Source organism: Cryptotermes secundus, unplaced genomic scaffold (genome assembly GCF_002891405.2).
Source record: "Cryptotermes secundus unplaced genomic scaffold, Csec_1.0 scaffold779, whole genome shotgun sequence".
Taxonomy (NCBI): domain Eukaryota; kingdom Metazoa; phylum Arthropoda; class Insecta; order Blattodea; family Kalotermitidae; genus Cryptotermes; species Cryptotermes secundus.
Window position 1 is genome coordinate 1,215,980 of NW_019737096.1, and position 20,714 is coordinate 1,236,693.

General features: G+C 43.0%; 1 protein-coding gene across 1 annotated transcript in view; it reads right to left on the minus strand.

Moving 5' to 3' along the window:
- LOC111870177 (ras-related and estrogen-regulated growth inhibitor) overlaps positions 1-20,714 on the minus strand; it is a 369,033-nt gene that overhangs the window by 241,775 nt on the left and 106,544 nt on the right. Inside the window, exon 3 of the mRNA XM_033753704.1 lies at positions 19,195-19,251. Within this exon, the coding sequence (XP_033609595.1) occupies positions 19,195-19,251 (57 nt within the window). The remainder of the gene's footprint in view (positions 1-19,194; positions 19,252-20,714) is intronic.

The following is a 20,714-nucleotide window of genomic DNA, read 5'->3' on the forward strand; positions in this document are numbered from 1 at the left end:
CCTACGGAAATCTGTTATAGCTACAGGCATTTCGAGGGTTTCGGTCTGTAGCCACAGAAGGAACAATGTCTCAGCTTTAAATGTAGATACAGGTAATGTGGCTTTATTTACATTTCCTGATGTAAGAGTAATACTAGAGCCTAAGGCTGAAGGTAATAAAAAAAAAAGTCAAGGTATCCCTGCAACAGGCCGTGAAGGCACACAGGATTGTGAGATGAGGTTCCCACATTTTCTAGACAATCGGCTCATAGATGGATACGCGCCGGCCGCCCTTTACCTCCAAGAATATTCCTGGTACTAATTTATATTACAGTCTGAGTCGACCCCGGGTAACACGTAAGAGGGAAAATTTCGCGCGAGAAATTACTTCAACATTATACTTTCGTGTATCTGGGCGGCCTGCTATACCGCCTAACTCTGTTGCCTCAGGAGCTGTGGAATTTTCTAAAAGCTGGACAGATCACAGGTACTAAAACCCTGTCACCGAAGGGTATCCGATGCAATTTTTTCTTCAATTTATACTATAAACAACATAAATGGTTGTCGGATAACTGCAAATTGCTGTGCTACGAGTGCTACGAGTTGCTGTTTCTATTGCCTTTCTCTAGCAATCAGTCGCACTTCAGGTCAGTGCATGTCAGAACTTCAGAACTATATTTTAAGACCTACCACTTCCTTGTTCCACAATCACTAAAATCTGTATGGGAAATAGCCCTGCTAATTGGTTCATTATCCAAGCTGCCTGGCCGAGCTCTGGATGAAGTTTTCTCTCATTAAAACAAGTGACAACTAATATTTGTACAAGTGCCAGGTACAGTTCTGTACAAAAGGTATAGATCGTTCATTTTCTCTTCCACAGAGACTGCTTTAAAAGGCCGGGAAGGTCGACTCTTCCTGTGCACCATTGGAGCGTTTCGAATTTTTGCCAATGCAAAAGATTCGTTGGTTCATTTTATGATTTACCGGTTACTGTCCTAACCAGTTGCTCTGAGTCGTTTAAGAGAACACGTGACACAATCTTGTACTATTAATGAGTAAAACTCATACACACACACAACAGCCACTAAGAGAAGTCGAGATCGAGTCCAGCTAGCAGTGCATTTTTGTACACATGTCATTAACTTTATAAGGCGTCATTTAGGCGCTGCTGTCTTTACGGACCTGAATAACAACGAACCACTTAAAGAAGTATCACCTTAGCAAGGCAGTGTACAGTCCACATTTCTCGGATCATTCTTCAACATTTTAGCTGCGACTCAGGCACTCAAATTTGATGAATATGGTGACTGTGTGAATATTACGCGTATAAGCAGGTGTAACCTCCGAAAATCGGAGAGGGGAACTGTCTCTTATGCAGTGGGACTGCGGTGCCAACTGGGGCTAAGAAATTGAGATATTGGCTGTAATGGGCATGCAAACAAATTCGTTCTCCACTGTGGAACGGCCGATTTGGGCAGAGTGAAACTGAAAATGAGATATAATAGTAAAATTTACTGTGCGGATTCAACCAGGCAGTTTTTAAGGCTCACAGCTTGCTTGCTGCACAGATATCGCCTTGAGACCTACAGCAGTTTCATTTCTAACGGTAACTGCAGTGATTTATCCAACTGAAGCTGCACAAATGTGTCCTCATTTCGCCTCATTCGTGCAAGAAATTAGTTATCTGAAGAAAGTTAAGGAAAGGGTGCCCCTGAGCTATACACCGGGCGATGGGGGCTTACTTCCCGTAAGAATATCGGTACAGATTCTGGGACACACCGGTGGGCGTAGTCTTAGACGTTTAGTTATACTAGTAGTAGTAGTAGTAGTAGTAGTCAGAAGAGATGCTCGTTAGTCTCGGACTAACTGTATTGTTAGAACGCAAGAAAAAAATCTTAACTGCTTATGTGTTTATAACAGCTCTCGGACTATACCAGATATCCCAGTGGGTAGGGTGGTTGAAACGTGTAGCTGACCACTCATCCCCTTCCGGTGTCGAGATGCTGAATCATAATGCATTTATCGTTCCTTTGTAGCAATTTAGTTGAAGCGCAGTTACTACCTACCTCAGTATGTTTCTGCCTCCTCAAGTCGAACAGACATGTCTATTTCAAATAGTATGTGGAAGGAAGACAACATGCTACATCAGAGGAACTTAACAGTGAGATAGATATGTACAGCGTCTCACTGATGTATGGTAAGTTCCCACAGGGGCGGTTATGAAGAGTTATGTCTTCTCAGAGAAACTCAACTGCCGATTCGGAGGGACATGTCGTCCCCATCTTCAGGGTAGAAGAGTATAAGACAAGCAAGAAATCAGCATGAAGTAGGTAGCTTCAACCGGTTGGCCTGTGTAGCTGAGACGTTTTGTGTTTCCTGGGAAGCATAAACTGAATTTTTATGTAATATTCAGAAGAAATCCGGTCTTAACAAGAGTTAATCGGGGGGACTGAACCTGCCTCGGAATTTGTTCGGATGGTTACAGAAGTGAAGGGTAAAATCCTAAGTATGGAACGTCGGTCTCTCAGCCAGTCACTGTACAGAGGAATTACAACACCTTAAATATTAAATATAATATTTTGTGTAAGTTTTGTGGTTTTCACGGCGATGACTATGAAGAAAGTCGTCTTCTGGGTTTTGGCGCCGTGTATTCTTCGTTTTGGCCGACGTTCCTCCGAAACGTCGGCCAAAACGAAGAATANATTAACTTTTTTCAATTCGCTTAGTGGGGGGGAGTCCAATTGGGTCCACTCGGCACGGCGGCGACTGATTGGCAGGGGAAACCGAAGTACTCGGAGAAAACCCGCTCCAGCGCCACTTTGTCCACCATAAATCCCACCTGACCAGACTTGGGATCGAACCCGGGCCGCCGCGGTGGGAAGCCAGCGACTAATCGCTTGAGCTATGGCGCGGCCTTAATTACAGCGTTATGCCACTCCTATAACGTCATTACATCTCCTCTAGTAATAGCTACGATATTTTAGTCTTTGAAAAGTGCGTGTTCAAGGATTATTCATTTCGTGCCAACGTTTTCGTCACTTTAGCAACGTTTACTTGCTCCCGGTGACCGCGAAGTTTAAGGCTATCACGATCTTAGGAATCCTGCACTGCAGATTCAAATTAGAGGAATGAACGTTTGTCCACTTCTTTGTCTTGCCCTGTAGTGGTCGCACTCCACTTCTACCGAACCTTGCTGCTCTTGAAATGATTCGTTGTCTCAGAAATAATTTTGTGGCAAAACAGGAACCGCCTGCCTAAGACATAAAATAAAAAAACGAGGAAAATTATCTAGTTATGTGGAAAAAACATCGTTCTTAACTGATTGTACATTCTTTCTGAGGCCTTTCTGGATTATAAATATGCACTGAAAATTATCATGCGATTAAATTACCGTCACTGAAATCACACAAATAATTTCATTACCTGTATTAGTGGAGAAAATAGCATAAATACAGGGGCAAAGTCAATCCTTAAATAGTATGGAGTTACCCTTCACACAGTCTTCTTGGAATAAAACTGGACATGTAAAATGCCTAGGAAAATTAAGAAATTGCCAGTATCGGTAAGAATGTTCTACTTAAGCAGCCTGTTGTACTATGTACTATTACAGTTTCGTATATACTGTCACGTGTATCCTGGTAACGCGACGGTAAATAATGGGTTCCGGATTTGATAACTCGATTTATTGGATAATTTCACACGTCTTAATTACAATTCGTTATTACACTTTCAATATCGCTGTATCTGTGACACACATCAACTACTGAACTGCCTTGAACGCCTTTCTGATGAAAAAAGTCCTTCTTATATAGGCTCGGCATGGACCACATAGAAAACACGGCCTCTACTGTTGACGAAACTTGGTTACTGCTCGTTGTCCAGCAACGGAAAACCCTTTTCCTATGCTTAGCCAAGAATTTTTCCTCGCGGGATGTGTTTACCTAGCTGTTTCCTAGCAACGGACATACACGTTAAATATATATTACAGTCTAAATGCAACGTTCATTTTCTGTATCATATACATATACGTGCAGGCTGAAACTTACGAAACTGGAGTATCGGTGAGGCGTTCTGAACAATCCTGACGTGCAGGCTGAAACTTGCGAAACTGGAGTATCGGTGAGGCGTTCTGAACAATCCTGACGTGCAGGCTGAAACTTGCGAAACTGGAGTATCGGTGAGGCGTTCTGAACAATCCTGACGTGCAGGCTGAAACTTACGAAACTGGGGTATCGGTGAGGCGTTCTGAACAATCCTGACGTGCAGGCTGAAACTTACGAAACTGGAGTATCGGTGAGGCGTTCTGATCAATCCTGACGTGCAGGCTGAAACTTACGAAACTGGGGTATCGGTGAGGCGTTCTGAACAATCCTGACGTGCAGGCTGAAACTTACGAAACTGGAGTATCGGTGAGGCGTTCTGATCAATCCTGACGTGCAGGCTGAAACTTACGAAACTGGGGTATCGGTGAGGCGTTCTGAACAATCCTGACGTGCAGGCTGAAACTTACGAAACTGGAGTATCGGTGAGGCGTTCTGATCAATCCTGACGTGCAGGCTGAAACTTACGAAACTGGGGTATCGGTGAGGCGTTCTGAACAATCCTGACGTGCAGGCTGAAACTTACGAAACTGGAGTATCGGTGAGGCGTTCTGATCAATCCTGACGTGCAGGCTGAAACTTACGAAACTGGGGTATCGGTGAGGCGTTCTGAACAATCCTGACGTGCAGGCTGAAACTTACGAAACTGGAGTATCGGTGAGGCGTTCTGATCAATCCTGACGTGCAGGCTGAAACTTACGAAACTGGGGTATCGGTGAGGCGTTCTGAACAATCCTGACGTGCAGGCTGAAACTTACGAAACTGGAGTATCGGTGAGGCGTTCTGATCAATCCTGACGTGCAGGCTGAAACTTACGAAACTGGGGTATCGGTGAGGCGTTCTGAACAATCCTGACGTGCAGGCTGAAACTTACGAAACTGGAGTATCGGTGAGGCGTTCTGATCAATCCTGACGTGCAGGCTGAAACTTACGAAACTGGGGTATCGGTGAGGCGTTCTGAACAATCCTGACGTGCAGGCTGAAACTTACGAAACTGGAGTATCGGTGAGGCGTTCTGATCAATCCTGACGTGCAGGCTGAAACTTACGAAACTGGAGTATCGGCGAGGCGTTCTGATCAATCCTGACGTGCAGGCTGAAACCTGAGCAAGTTAATATATTTCACAGCGTATGAAGATAGATGACATTACTATAGCAGAGCTCGAAGTGATCTGCAATATACATATAAGTACCTATATATCATATAAATACCAACTGCTTCTATAGCCTTTTGTGGGCCTTGGCCTCCTGTACCAGCAGCCTCCATGCGTCTCTATCCATCGCAGTAGATTTCCAATCTTTAACTTTCAATATCCTAAGGTCTTCTCTGACATCATGAAACCACCTCAGTTTTGGTCTACCTCTTACTCTTTTCGTATACATCTTCTCGTACAAGATTTTCCGTGGCATTCTGTTAGCATCCATTCTTTCTACATGTCCCAGCCAGTCGATTCTTCTCGCCTTTATAAATCTAACTGTATCTTCTTTCTTCATTATCTCATCTATTTCTTCACTGTTGTGGTCTATCCAGCGAGTTTCTTCTTTTATTGGCCCATATATTTTTCTAATAATTTTTCTTGTATGAATGTATGTATAAGAGGTGGGCCTTCTCGGCCCTTGCACCGCGACCTACAGTGGTCTATTGTGCTTTAATTTTTCTTTCAAACCTTAAATTATTTTCATCTTCTTTCTTTAACACCCATGTCACACTGCTATATGTTACTATAGGATGTATTAATGTGTTATATATTTTCATTTTCATATTCCTATTAATATCCTTAGATTTTAGTATATTTTCATTCTCATATTCCTATTAATATCCTTAGATTTTTGTATATTTTCATTCTCATATTCTTATTAATATCCTTAGATTTTAGTATATTGTGACATGTTGACCCCTACCTCCCCCCCGCGGTACGTGGCGGTAAAGTAACGCTCGCGTTCTTACGGTAATAGGCGAGTTCCCGCCCCGCCACTCCCCTCCGCGGTGACGTCACCGAGGGATATCGCGGTCGCTAGGCAACGCGAGTCAACAGCGGCGACGTTACGATAGTAACAGCGGTTACCTCCGCTAGCGTTACATAGCAACACAGCGCCAGGCAAAAGGGTGCCTATTACGTGGCCGTTTTCCCGTATTGTCCGATCGAGGCTACATAGGGAGAAGCGAAGGCTATTCACAGTAGTTGTACTGAGTTGTAGCGTAACAGTCGCCGAGTCGAGTTGTTGTACTGTGACAGCCGCCGAGTCGAGACGTAGAGTCAGCCAGTCAGTTGTATTCTGGCATTTGGAGTGTACTAATTGTGATACTGCAGATAGCAGTAATCGTAAATCTGTAATTTGAGTGATTGTAAGTGCGAATGTGAAATAAAATTCGCTACACCGAATACATCGAGAATTTATTTGTCGCGATATACGCCGGATACGCGACAATATTTTCATTTTCATATTCCTATTAATATCCTTAGACTTTAGTAAGTGTGGGTTGGCATAATATGCCTCATTGTCGGATTGTGTCCTTTCCTATGGTGTGTGTTGTATTGTTTTTCTACTCTATTACTGCACCTTGATATTTAAGCTCCTGAACCATTTCAAATTCTTTGTCTCCAACAAGTAACTTCCTCTCTCTTATATTTGCATGTTTATTTGTATTAAGATGCATGTACTTTGTTTTTGCTATGTTTGTAGAAAGGCCAAGCAGTTTTGTTTCATTTTCTAAAGTCAGATATACTCTCTGCAATCCATTTTGTGTTCTGGCCATAATTATTACATCAGCATATACTTACTTCCTACAATTGACGAGGAGGCATGTATAGCGCAGTCGATCATAGGCCTTTTATTGCGTTCCTGAACACGTTTGAAATTAACGGGCGGCTTATTCGTATTACGTATACTCAAATATTTCTACAGTCTTCGTGGAGATGTAAATTTATGCAGCCATACTGCCGCAATATAAACATTTCAAGCATCAATTTGGGTCAGCCCATATGGTTTCAAATTAGAGATACTGGACACGATATTACCGACCTGGCCTAATAGGCACAGCTAAGTGCATGTTTCTGAAAGAAAACTTTTCAAATCTCAGTAAACTAATTTACATTCTACGATAACTGCACTTCATAGAGCCATACCAAAACACCATCAAAATTCAAAGACCGGATTTAAATAAAAAAAAATATTCACTCGTTCGTGAGTTATAAGCCCGCTTTCATATAATAGCAGAACACGTTCTTACGTGTTAAAGTTTCACAAAGGTACACGAAGTAGCATAATTTAGAAGCTTCCGCAAGGCTGATCGCAACAATTTCGTTTGCTCCTTACACGAGGACGAACTTAGCTTACGAATGCGCGGCAACACACCTCCGTGGGTGCTTCCGTTCACTCATACTTTCATCGGGAGTAACTCGCTGTAAAAGCGTGAATTAATTTCAGCTGGCCCAGAATAGCTTCTAACGGCGGACTTTTGCAAATACGTTACGGTAACATGTCCTAGGGTTCCACAACAACAGCAAATTTCTAAGTAATTACCCGCAGCTGAAGGAACTCCACGCATTACCACGAACATTTACGCAGACCTACTGGGATCAAACAAACTCCGTGGTCTGTAGTCCGCAAGCGAACTATACCGACCGCGCGACCGCCGCTTGTCGGCGAAGTTATTGCCAACTTTTGTGGGTAGTGTGTCACGTGGTCAGAGCAACGGATCCCCACGGACGTTCATGTCGGTTTTCTATACCGGAGCCGCTACTTCCTTGAAATAGCTCTTCAATTATCCTCACGAGGCTGAGTGGAGCCCGTTCCAGACCCACTATTTCTCAGAAAATCTGGTTGAGCCGGGAATCGAACCCGGACCTCTGGATGTGTTGCCAGGAACTCTGACCACTAGACCACAGAGGCGGTCACCTACTAGCATCTCATCTGCGAAATCAGCAACGATTATCAACCTGATAAGGTAATAAAATTTTACAGCGCTTGGGGATTTCTACCCCGTTGTTTCACTTTTCCATGCGGCAGCTCGAAGCGTTATATTACCGTCTAGGGAGCACGGAGAGTAATGCCGGAAATCGCGTAGGCATTTTTATTATCGGCTGCATTTGCGAATCGTCATGACACAGTACATTCTTTCGAAATGGCCTTGATACGTTTCCATTTAAACACGCACGTGCAAGGCAGCATTGCATAGGCCCAGTTGTGGTCGGGTTTAGACGTTTTCCCGACGATAAGTCTGACGCACTTCTTGCAGTTTGATACAGAGTGCTACAGGCCTTGCAACAGTCTGACAAATAGTTCCGCCTCTTCCGAAATTTACCGTAAGCACATTCAGATGAGTAATTTTACTGCGACCGCCTCTGTGGTCTAGTGGTCAGAGTTCCTGCATACAGATCCAGAGGTCCCGGGTTCGATTCCCGGCGATACAATATTTTCTGACTAGTGGGTCTGGAACGGGGTCCACTGAGCCTCGTGAGGATAACTGGAGATTTCAAGGAAATGGCGGCTCCGGTGTAGAAAACCGAAATTAACTGCAGTGGGGATCCGTTGCGCTGACCGCGTGACATCCTATATCCGCAAAAGTTAGCATTAACTTAGCCAACAAGCGGCGGTTGCTCGGTCGGTATAGTTCGTTTGCGGACTACAGGCCACGGAGTTTGTTTTTGTTTGAATTTCACTCAGTCGCTCATATAATTGAAGACATACTCCACATTTTGTTTCTTCTGTAGTTCATTACCACGGCCGCAAGAACTCTACTATGATCCAGATGAAGCAAGTCCACATTCTCATACCTGTTTCTTCACAGCCCCTTTTAATATTACCCTCTCACCTACGCCTAGATCTCCCGTGCGAACTCTTCCTTCCAGTTTTCTCGACTGAACAGTCAAATATACTGATGCTAAAAACACATCGGTCGTGTAATTTCGAATCTTTTCTGCTGCACCAAACACGCATATACGTGAAGTGCAATGGGGAAGACTACATGAAGAGACTTGCCACCTGCTTTCACGCTGGTATCTTGCTCGGTTTATTCAACCCTGATGATAGACGCAGTATGTTCCCCTGAAACACTGGTTGACTTTCAACGGACTACACGGTGTTATACTCCAGAAGACAGAACTCTTCATACCCAATGCTGTTAGAGCCTCAGATCCAACAGGGTGCTATACTCCAGAAGACAGTACTCTTCATACCCAATGCTGTTAGAGCCTCAGATCCAACAAGGCCCTATACTCCAGAAGACAGTACTCTTCATACCCAATGCTGTTAGAGCCTCAGATCCAACAGGGCGCTATACTCCAGAAGACAGAAATCTTCATACCCACTGCTGTTAGAGCCTCAGATCCAACAGGGCGCTATACTCCAGAAGACAGAACTCTTCATACCCAATGCTGTTAGAACCTCAAACCCTACAAGGAAAATCATATTCGTATACAGAAGTAATTTCATTTTAAGTTTTGGGGGGAGAAATGGAAACCTATCATCGTGAGGAGACTGGCAGTACGTATTTCTTCAATTTTATATCCCCTCAGTTTCGCTATGAATAGCATTTAGATTTGTTATTCTCTTTCCCGTCTGACTGCTTCAATTCGATCGCACAGAAATTGCTCTTGCATCAAACAGCCACATCAGTACAAGAAAGTCTTGTGGCAAAGTAATTTTCATTTGGGCCCACATCTGACTTTACTGGTTAATGTCGGTCGGGATCTCTGTGACCATCTAAATGGGTCAACATATATGGCCACAGTCAGTGCAACCTGCTCTCGTTTCCGAAATCGATTGTATCTCATGCTAGCTGAACAGGATTGGCCATATCATTTTATGGGATGGAACCTGCTTACTGAATTGCTACATCAGCACATCATAAGGGCCAGTTTATCGTACGAAGTGAACGTCCGTTTGGCTTTAATGACCGTACCTTCTTGTCTACTTAGGAACCCCACCTGAATTCCCAATGAAATCTATAGCATGATTAGAGAAATTACTAGATTTTGAAGCCGTTATGTCTTGCTAAGAACCATCTTGAAAACACTACGTCCTTTTAATGACTTTCGAACGGTCTGGCAAGAATTGGAAGACAGAAGACGTTTCTCTTTCGCATAATAGGACGGATATATGCATGAGCGATGGGCATTTTTACTTGAACGATTATGTAGCACCGCTGATCGGCTGGGGTAAACCGAAATATTCGGAGAAACACCTGGCCATTATCGCCTTTCCATTAACAAACAGGACTCCGTTAATAGTTCTGGGTTTCAAATAAGCCGTCGTCTTGTATATCGTCTTGTACGTGTTCCCTTGGATTATATCTGTATTCCCTGAATTTCCTGCAGACATGTTTACATCTACGTCTTCTAAGACGACAAGCAAAAATGAAGTCAGAAAATCTTAAGACACGAAAGCATGCTGCAACGTTAACAGGTTTTCAGATTAAACAATGTATCTGTCCGTCTGCCTGAGGGTCACCTCTGAGTATGTGATCGGGACATAATTAATTCCTGCTCCAGTTTTCTTGGCCCGACCTGAAGAAACTTCTAGATGACTGGTCACACAAATGACCCTCCTAAAAACTAGCTATTAAGTGACACTAAACTACCGCCCTCTCAGACTCCCCCCATCGGGGTGAACAGAACACGGGCATAACTACTTCTACAAATCAGGATTCCTAGGATATTTCCACTCAGCCGTCTTCTTGGCGGTACAGGAAAAGGAACAGAAAACTTCAGATTAACTTTAAGGGTTCCAAAATTATCCTACCAGTATTTTCGCCTGACGATCCGCTTGCCATTCCTACATGAGTTCACACCTTCCATGCCTTAGTAAAACTAATAAGCTGACCAGTATAGTGTAAACGCCACGTTCATGCATATTATCCTTTTACAAAGAAGCTTCTAAGTGTCTACATTGTCGCTGCTTACGCTTGTAACAATTGCTGCCGACACATCAACAAGAGTGCGGTTGCTGACTTCTGCCCGGAACGTGTTTCTCGGTTTGGAAATTTCAACAAGATAAGTCATCGGCGACTGAAGCGGTCATTGCCTGTTTTCACCTAATATTTCCACTCTTCTCTGGAGGGAGGGAAGAAACGCAAGAAAATCTGTCAGGAGCGGCGGTCTATTGCGATGTTCAACTACTACGTACGTGTCGGTCGTGTTACTACTGTGCCCGCACGCGCATAAGTACTTCTTTCACAAGCAAATCGCACGCAGTTCTGCTTAGGCTTCTTGTAATGACAGCGGGCTTTCCTTTATTACTTTCGCCACCCAGTTCTGGGTGATACTAATGCAACAGTCCGCCGTGCTTTACTTCTCGTAAATAATATTAATTAATTCCTGTCAACATAACACTCCTCCAGGAGGAGAAGGACATGTTTCGGCACATATATGCCATCTTCAAGTCATGTTTTTAGTTACAGTTATTCTATCGTGTACTTCGCGTAAATTTTCCATGTAAACCGAACTAAGCACATGATACAATAACTGTAACTAAAAACCGGACCTGAAGATGGCACACATATGCCGAAAAGTGACGTCATAGACAGCGTATTCCAGCTGCTAGAAGAGTGTTATTAAATAATAAATATTATCTACAGTGATTTACACAACGAGATGCAACAAAAGTGAAGTTGTGGCTCGTGTTTCAGACACAAGGCTGAGGACTGCAAAATTGACCTGAGACAGACAAGGAACGTCAGTTTATGCATTTATAGACATAAATCATGTTTTATGAGAAAATCGTTGCAACATATCGACTGTTCGTCCACTGCGTTATTCATAAGACCGTATGAACATGATAAGTAACCAGACATAATATAAACACAAGCATAACACACACACTGGAATATATAATGAATCATTTGAGAATATTTCCAAATTTAAGTATCTTGGATCAGGAGGAACGTATATAAATTAGAAGAAGAGATATTTTTTAAACGCCTGTTCTTATTCCCAACAAAAAATGTTATTACATCTAAATAACGAGGCAATAACAATGTGTGAACATGTACATAAAAAAGTTAGATAAAATATAATTGTAGATTAACTTAGGCTTTAATGCGATGTATACGTTGTAATAAAAATTCTGACAACTTCGATACTTGAATCTGCACAGTTAGGTCTACACTGAAATGATATACACCAAGCAAAGCAGTTCGACAATGTTTATCAGAAATCAAAACTGGTTGAGTTGGTTTGGAAATGAAACATGTGGAAGAGCTGATAGACGTAACTTCCTTTCTCGTTATGCATAAATTTCGTGCACCTCGTGTAAAGGACGCCTCAAAATGTGGAAGTGCGGTGAGTTATTTGCAGTGCCTCTGACTGAAATCAATACAGCAACACAGGAACGCTTCTAAAGCTTGTTGAAAGAGCAGTAACCTGACTTCATTCGTGTTCCAGACCAGCTAAGTCGACTTTGCACCCCCAAATATTACCTTAAACAGGCAAACGACACCTCTTTTCAGTCTGGCCTCTCCTATCGCGTTAAAAATCCTGCCAAATCAAGAAAAGTATCAGACAATAGTTGCTTTGCTGCCATCAAATGTTGGGACAGTCTCTTATATGTCTTAAGAACGTAAAAATCTATTAGAGGCGCTCTGGGAATCATAGTTTGGGAAGTTATTCCACGTCTATGTGCTGTTTACCCGAGTAGTGGATGTCCAGAGCGATATTACAGTGTTAATTTAATGACGTCTGCGGAAAGTCAGTGGTGTGACCGGACTTGGAGGTATGCGTTCACGTTTGGCCAGCAAAACTGGGGCAGGAATTAATTACATCCCGGTCATGTGTCCATAGGTGACCCGCAAATGGACGGACGGATTCATTATGCAACAGAAGTTTCTGGTAACGGTGTAGCTGGTTTAATTGGCGTAGATGATTAGGCTGCCCATCCCCGCAGCAGATTCCGGCTTTACACCCAAGGATGACGACTGGATTCAAACCAAGCCTTATCGGTCGTGGCCGATTTCTCCGAGTATTCTGGTTTCTCGCAGCAAATTATCGATGCTACACATCATTACCTCGGTCCTCAGTTCGAGCTTTAGGTTAGCCTCCTCCCTTGACTGGACTCAAAATTAAAAGAAAATTAAAACATCTACGGGAAGATGGGGCTAGGAAAACCTCTTGAGAATGAACAGATTACTTTAAAGTTGGAGCCAGGCCACGTCAAGTCACTCAACTGGTGATTCTGAAAAAAGAATAAATTTAAACATTTTTGTTATATTCATCTGTGGTCGTGCCACACGTCAGGCGGTTAGTCGCCGGCTTCCCCCTGGTGGCGGTCAGGGTTCGAGCCCAGGTCATGTCATATTTGATTTATGGCGGACAAAGTGGTACCGGGGTTGGTTTACTCCGAGTACTTCGGTATCTCCTGCCAAGGCTCATTTCACCGACTGCTACACACTCATCATCTATCATCAGGGGCTGGCACAATAGGCCAATTAGTGGCCGACGTACCATGTGGACTCAGTTTCACCCAATCCCATGAAACAAACAACAAGAAAAAAAGACCAACAACAACAACAACAACTTCATTCAACTAAGGTCTAGACTGAACAAGAAAGAAAGGTAGTACGACATTACATGAACACTTAAATGTATTTCAGTATCAGTCCGGAGGTTAATGATGGCTCAAATAAACTTTGCACGCATTACAGGAATAATACTTGCTAATATTCATGCAATGCCGGTCACGGTAGCCGAGGGGTCTAAGGCATGCACTGTCTTCGCTCGCTCGGAAGCCGGGATCGTGGGTTCGAATACCACTCAGGGCATGGATGTTTGTGTGCGTTTTTCTGTGTTTGTGTAGAGGTAGAGGCCTTGCGACGAGCTGATCACTCGCCCAAGGAGTCCTACCGTCTGTGTAAGATCTAGAAAAACCGAAGTGAACGGAAGTTCATGGAGGTAGGCCTAGGCCCACTGGGGCTGTAGTGCCAGGGGGAAAAAAATATTCACGCAATATATCTCTCGTTTTCAAGACAAAAGATACCAAATTCTGAAGTCTAGCATGCATCCATATTACATAACGTTGCTGAATATCACTGGCGTGGGGTTGTTTATATTGCAATTATTCCTGAAGCTCCATCATCAAGGGCTCCCGAAATATCAAGACAACTGCTGCAAACACGACTGACATCTGCAATTAATGGATAAGATGTTAAGGCTGCTCCCAACAGTGCAGAGAGAGGCGCGAGAGATTTTATTTGCAGCAATAATCGAGAAAACTACAGGCAAATATAGATTTTCTTTTGTTATTTATTAATTTATTTATGCAACGACGTTGTCAGTCTTTCAGCCTATATACCGTCGAATGATATAATTAATGAACTGTAAAGGATGAGGAAGGAAGCGGTGGCGACATAACCTGCGGTAAAATCCTGGCATTTGCCTGGACGGACTGAGGAAAACCACGGAAAGCCTTAATCAGGAGAGCCGGTCTCCAGGCCAAGATCTGAACACGGGACATCCCAACATGAAGCAGAGTGCTGCTGACCACACGATGCGACACTGCGTACGTAACCGTAATGGAATGTTCATAACTTAAAAATAAAATGACATATTGGCGCCACAAATGTGACACTGCAGCAGTACTAGTGCAGGCCTACATGTGACATGACAAGGCAACGCCATGTTGGTACCGTTCCTCTGCCTTTGCGGAATTTATTCGCAAACGTAGACTGTTTTCAAGACTGATTTAACCTCCAATAAATGCACAACTTTTTTGAGCCCCGCCTCTGCCGTATTGGAATATCAAATTCCCTCTACATAAAATGCACGGAAATAGAGCTATAAGGATAACTTCCATGGAAATTCTGATAAAACATTCAACATATCTTGAGCTTTTACTTACATCTATTTGAGAAAAAATGGGTCTGTGCCAGAACAACAGTAAAAGGAAGTTCCTTCAGTTGATACATAGATCTATGGTCGTCGTTTCTACACGGCCACAACCCCCAAGCTGAAGGTGGCAAAAACTAACATCTTATAATATTAGTTTTATTAATCAATGTTTACGGCCGGTTACGGTAGCCGAGCGGTCTAAGGCATGCACTGTCTTCGCTCGCTCGGAAGCCGGGATCGTGGGGTCGAATCCCACTCAGGGCATGGATGTTTGTGCGCGTTTATTCTGTTTGTCTACAGGTAGAGGCCTTGCGACGAGCTGATCACCCGCCCAAGGAGTCCTACCGAATGTGTAAGATCTAGAAAAACCGAAGTGAATGGAGAAGTTCATGGAGGTAGGCCTAGGCCCACTGGGGCTGTAGTGCCAAGGGGGGGAAAAAATCAATGTTTACTCCAAGCAGATACAGACAGTTCTTGCCATCAGAAGTATCTGGCTTAATGAATATACTCAGTGCGGACTTCAACTAATGAATGAATGTATAAGGGGTCGGCCTTTTCGGCCCTTGCACCGCGACCTACAGTGGTCCATTGTGCTTGTGGACTTCAACTACATTAATGCTACTCATTTTAAAAATTATGAATTCCAAAAGAAATTTGGAGTCAAGTGCACAGAGTTTTCGCATCAGAAACTTCTGACTTAATAAACATTTAGCGAGGTATTCAGCTTGGACTAAAACTAAACTGATCTGACTGAATCTGTTCAGAGACTCGAGTATTAAATTCAAACAAAATCCATTCAAGGGAATATTCGGGTGTAAGGACGGGCACTGGGAAGCCAGGCGACGATTTTCACTGGCATTCTAGAAACATGTAATGTAAAGTCAGTATAAGGAACACCCTTAATCAAGCTGGAGCGAACCTTCAGTTCCGCGTTCCAACGCTAAACAAAAGCGAGCCTGAATCCACAGAATCGTGAAACTAACACGACTGTACATATTCATTTCCAAAGCCACTGAAACAAACGAAGCACGAACGAGAGAAACGAGTAACCACGATTACAGCTGCTTCCGAAGCATTTGAATAACTGTCGCCAAGCTTCTCCGCGGTTTTAATCAATAACATCAAACGACCGAAGTGAGTTAGTACAACATCGATTAATAAAGTTCCACTCGGATGGGTTGTCCCCCAAATCCTTCCTGGAATGTGATCAGCGGCGGCTCGTTAAAATCTGGTAGGTATATCACAATTAACACTACGAGAACATCCTTCTAATAGAACGCTTACAACTCCATGTTTGAGATATTCGGGTAACGATATTCAGTCCCGAACCTCTGTTTAAATCTCCGGCCACTTACAAGGCGCAATAACCGTGCAGAAAATGACAACAGCATCGGCAACCACAATAACTACATGAACACTATCAAGAACATCTTTCGATATAAACACAACGAAAGTGTAGAATGAAGAACAGCTGCAATTGAGCACGGCTCGGTGACCGTACATAGTGTAAAGACAAGGACATGCCTATAGAAGTGCATATTGTATTACACGTTTCGGTTATATGGCCATGAGGTCTAACTTACAGTTTTCGACCACTCCGACTGTTAATTTCCAATCTGATATTGGACACAGAGGATTATATACGATGGGGTACCCAAAAGAAACCGAACTAATTTTTTTGTGGGCAGAGCTTTTGTAGTACCGCTTTTTGCCGCTATGAGCGCATAGAGCTAACATTCCTGAGTCGATAAGCCGACTACCGTTGCTTCAGAAGGTAAGGACTAGTTTCGGCAGAGTTTATAGTGACAACTGTTTTGTGTGAACGTCGTTTTTGCAATGGCCCGAACACATGAAAATGTGGAAAAAATTCGTGAAATCATCAAGGAAGATCGACGACGGACCATTGAAGAAATTGTGGAGCTGTCGGGAGTGACTTGGAGCTCAGTTCAGCGAATTTTGACAGAAGATTTGGGAATGAAAAGGGTGGCTGCGAAATTCGTGCCACGACTGCTGACTGCTGAACAAAAACAAGGTCGCGTGGAAGCATGCTGTGCTTTGAAAGAAGAGTCCCGAAATGATGAAAACTTTTTTTTCAGCGTTTTGCTGATGTTGCTGAGGTGAAGGAAAAAAACGACGGAGGCGCTGTCAAGCATCTCAAAAGATGAATTTAGACAATGTTTTGAAAAATGGAATAAAAGACTAGACAAGTGTATTAGTGTAAGTGGAGAGTACTTTGAAGGTGATTGAAGGTTTGTGCTTAAAATTTGAATAAATAAGTTAAAAAAAATAAGTTCGGTTTCTTTTGGGTACCCCCTCGTACATATATATCTATATTTTATCTGTATTCGTGTCGTCTTGCATACGCTGAATGAACTGGATTATTTTAAAAGCTTCTTCTGAACTACGCATCTTGAAACAAGACAGCTGGCGTTATCCATAAAAGTAAAGGTATCCTGCAACAGGCCGTGGAGGCCCATAGGGTTGTGAGATGTCGAGGCTCCCACATTTTCTAGACAATCGGCTGACATATGGCGGCGAGGTTGTCAGCCTTAAGCGCCGGCCACTCTTTAACCCCAGGCAGATTCCTGGTACTCTTTTCTGTTAGAGGTTGAGTCGACCCAATGCCATAATGCGGCTGGAAGGATTAGATCAACTGAAAATATCCACCTCGTCGGTACTCCATCCCACGACCTTCCGGCTTTTAGCATACTGCTTCAACCAACTACGCTACCGCGTGCCGTACGGCTACGGCGTTACCCGCAGAGAATGAAAATGAATATTAAGTTTTAACTACATGTTTGGTTACAGCACGTCTCCTTAGCTCAGATCAGATGGACTCTTTAACACAACAAACCTCAATAAGCAAAGAGAAGGCATGAATTTCCTTTTATGTAGACAGCGGGTGATTGTGTGCTAGCTACCATCGTCAACTTCTACTCTGCAGGGCTGTATATGTCGTTAAAACCTGCCATAAATCCCAAGTTGATCACGGTCTCCCATCGTCATTTTGTTCATTCAAAATCTCGTCGCCCCCTCGCTCGGGAGCGAACTTCCAGTTATGGAAGATGGGCTCTTCCTGTTCACTGAGTTACTACAACTTTAACCGTTCTCTGATTCGGGATTTCTTTGGTCTAATCTACTTACGTCTGGTAGTAATTGTCTCGGAAACGCATCTGTGCTACAGGAACCTCAATTTTTTGATATTCCTTTACGATTAAAACCCAAATTTCACTAAGACAGTTGCGTTCTTCTTGACGTGTCATGTATGATTAATTTCGTATCAACTGATATCTAAATACCAAAATTCCTTGTAATTTAACATTATTGTAGCCGAATGAGCCGGGATAGCGCATTCGGTACAGCGACTGGCTGGAAGGCCGAGGGGTCGGAGTTCGAGTCACGGTAAGGGCAACATTTTCCTTCTCTCCATTTCGTCCTAGACGGGTTCTGAGGCCTAGCCAGTCTCCTATCCAATCGGTACGTTGGGCTTTTTCCCCCCGGGGTAAAGCAGTCCAAGCGTGAAGCAGACTACTGACCTCTAAGAGGTACTGAGGTCAAAGAAAGGTGGGTCTATACATCCCCTCCCCCATACGCCTTCATGGCGTAGTGCTTAATTAGTTAAGTATAGGGACTTTTTTTTTTCCTTGGCACTACAGCCCCAGTGGGCCTAGGCCTATCTCCATGAACTTCTCTGTTCACTTCGGTTTTTCTAGATCTAACACATTCGGTAGGACTCCTTTGGCGGGTCATCAGCTCGTCGCAAGGCCTCTACCTGTGCACAAACACAGGAAAACGCACACACACAAACTAAACATCCATGCCCTCAGTGGGATTCGAACCCACGATCCTGGTTTCCAAGCGAGCGAAGACAGTACATGCCTTAGACCGCTCGGCTACCGTGACCGGCAGGCTGTCCTGGTTAACTGATACGAATTCCAATGGAATAAAAGCGTAAATGACTCAATTAGAACAGCCTATGACGCAAACGCCAATGACGAAAACCTGCTGCAATTCAACGCTAAAAATTGGAAATGAGCCTTCTCATATCTCCTCACAACCAGCAATTATGGTTCAATGATATGCAAACAACAACTGCACAAAGACCAAAGTTGTCCATGCAGTGCAACATTAAGCGTTGTCCGGCTGTCACTTGTACAAAACAATTCAATAACGCGCTAACAATACAGAGAATATTAGGAACTTGCCTCTCATCGCTTCACAGTACCATTTTCGGGTTTAAAGAGAGGAGAGGAGAGTCCTATACGAGCCGCTGCTGAAAGAAAGAAAACTCACCGCTGTTGGAGCTGTACTCCCCGATGTAACGCTTCGTCAGGTACCGGACCGTCACGGCTGAAACAAGAACAACAAACAATTAACTGCAATCCACCAAACATTAATATCATTTTCCAGACGTCACACAGCATGTAGCACTTATCAGAAGATCTAGGAATACTTCCCAATCTCAAGAAAGTTAAGAGAGGATCAATCAGCCTAAATGGCATATTTTTCAGTTATTGCCTTAATTATAGTATGCCCACACAACTTTCCAAGTTACCTATGACATAGGAAATCGTGTGGGAAACATCTGGAGATATATATCTTCAAGAAAGAATGATGATTACTGAGAAACGTTTCATGCGATATATCTTAGAACTTGCGATATTTTAAAACATGAAAGTCCTATAACGAGAAGTTTCTGAGAACGTAAACTTCTACTTCAACTTCATGTAATGTCAAGAGTTTTAACGAGCTGACATGAACCAAATGCAATTTACCCGACAATTTTGGGCGTAGACTTTCCAAAAAGAATTCATTTCAATTCATCAAGTGATTACAGGAAGTAGATACAAAAGCGGACGAATACAGTCTTCCTGTTATTTGTTCCTTTCCTCTAAGTCTACAAAGTTAAAACAAATTTAAACGATATTCGAATGTTGTGCATGCATATTTTAGAGGGTTTTTTTTCACTCGCGCTACAGCCCTCATTTGGGCCTAAGCTTACCTCCATGAAACTCTCCGTTTCACTTCGATTTTATTAGATCTTAGACCTACAGTAGGACTCCTTGGGCGGGTGATCAGCTCGTCGCAAGGCCTCTACCTGTACACAAACACAGAAAAACGCAAACAAACATCCATGCCCTGAGTGGGATTCGAACCCACGATCCCGGCTTCCGAGCGAGCGAAGAGAGTGCATGCCTCAGACCGCTCGGCTATTTTAGAGGTTAGCATTATGAAATTATTTATCCATAATCAAAATCATGTACTATATTTGATATTTTGTACTATTTCATCATTACACAAGAAACCAATTTCAGACAAATTTCTTGCATTCGCGAATGTTGTAAAAAACATGTAGACATTTACTTCTATAATGTTGAAGGGCCTCCTGAAGATTGCGAAACTCTACTGTTTTTCTTTGGATCTGCTCGCGCTGGGACACAAGTGACTGGATGTGATGAAAACGTGCGACATTTTCGGAAAACTGCGCATGGAAAGAAAATAGTTAGGAAAACTATAACAGATTAAGAGTTTGCGTAACTGCGATAGTCTCTGTGACTGACTTTCAAGTTAAGTAAATACCGTATATATTTTTGTATTTATTAATTAAAGACTGGGTAACCCAGAACTTAATTACAATTAAAACTAGTTGGATAACTAACGATTAATTTTTTTCCAAACCTAATATACTATGTAAATTAAAACTAAGTCACTTCCACTGAATTACTTAGTACTTTAACATTTTACTAGTTCCAACGGTTTCTTCCGTTTGAGTCGTCTAATGATATTGTTCACGTTGAGAAGTGTGGACGCTT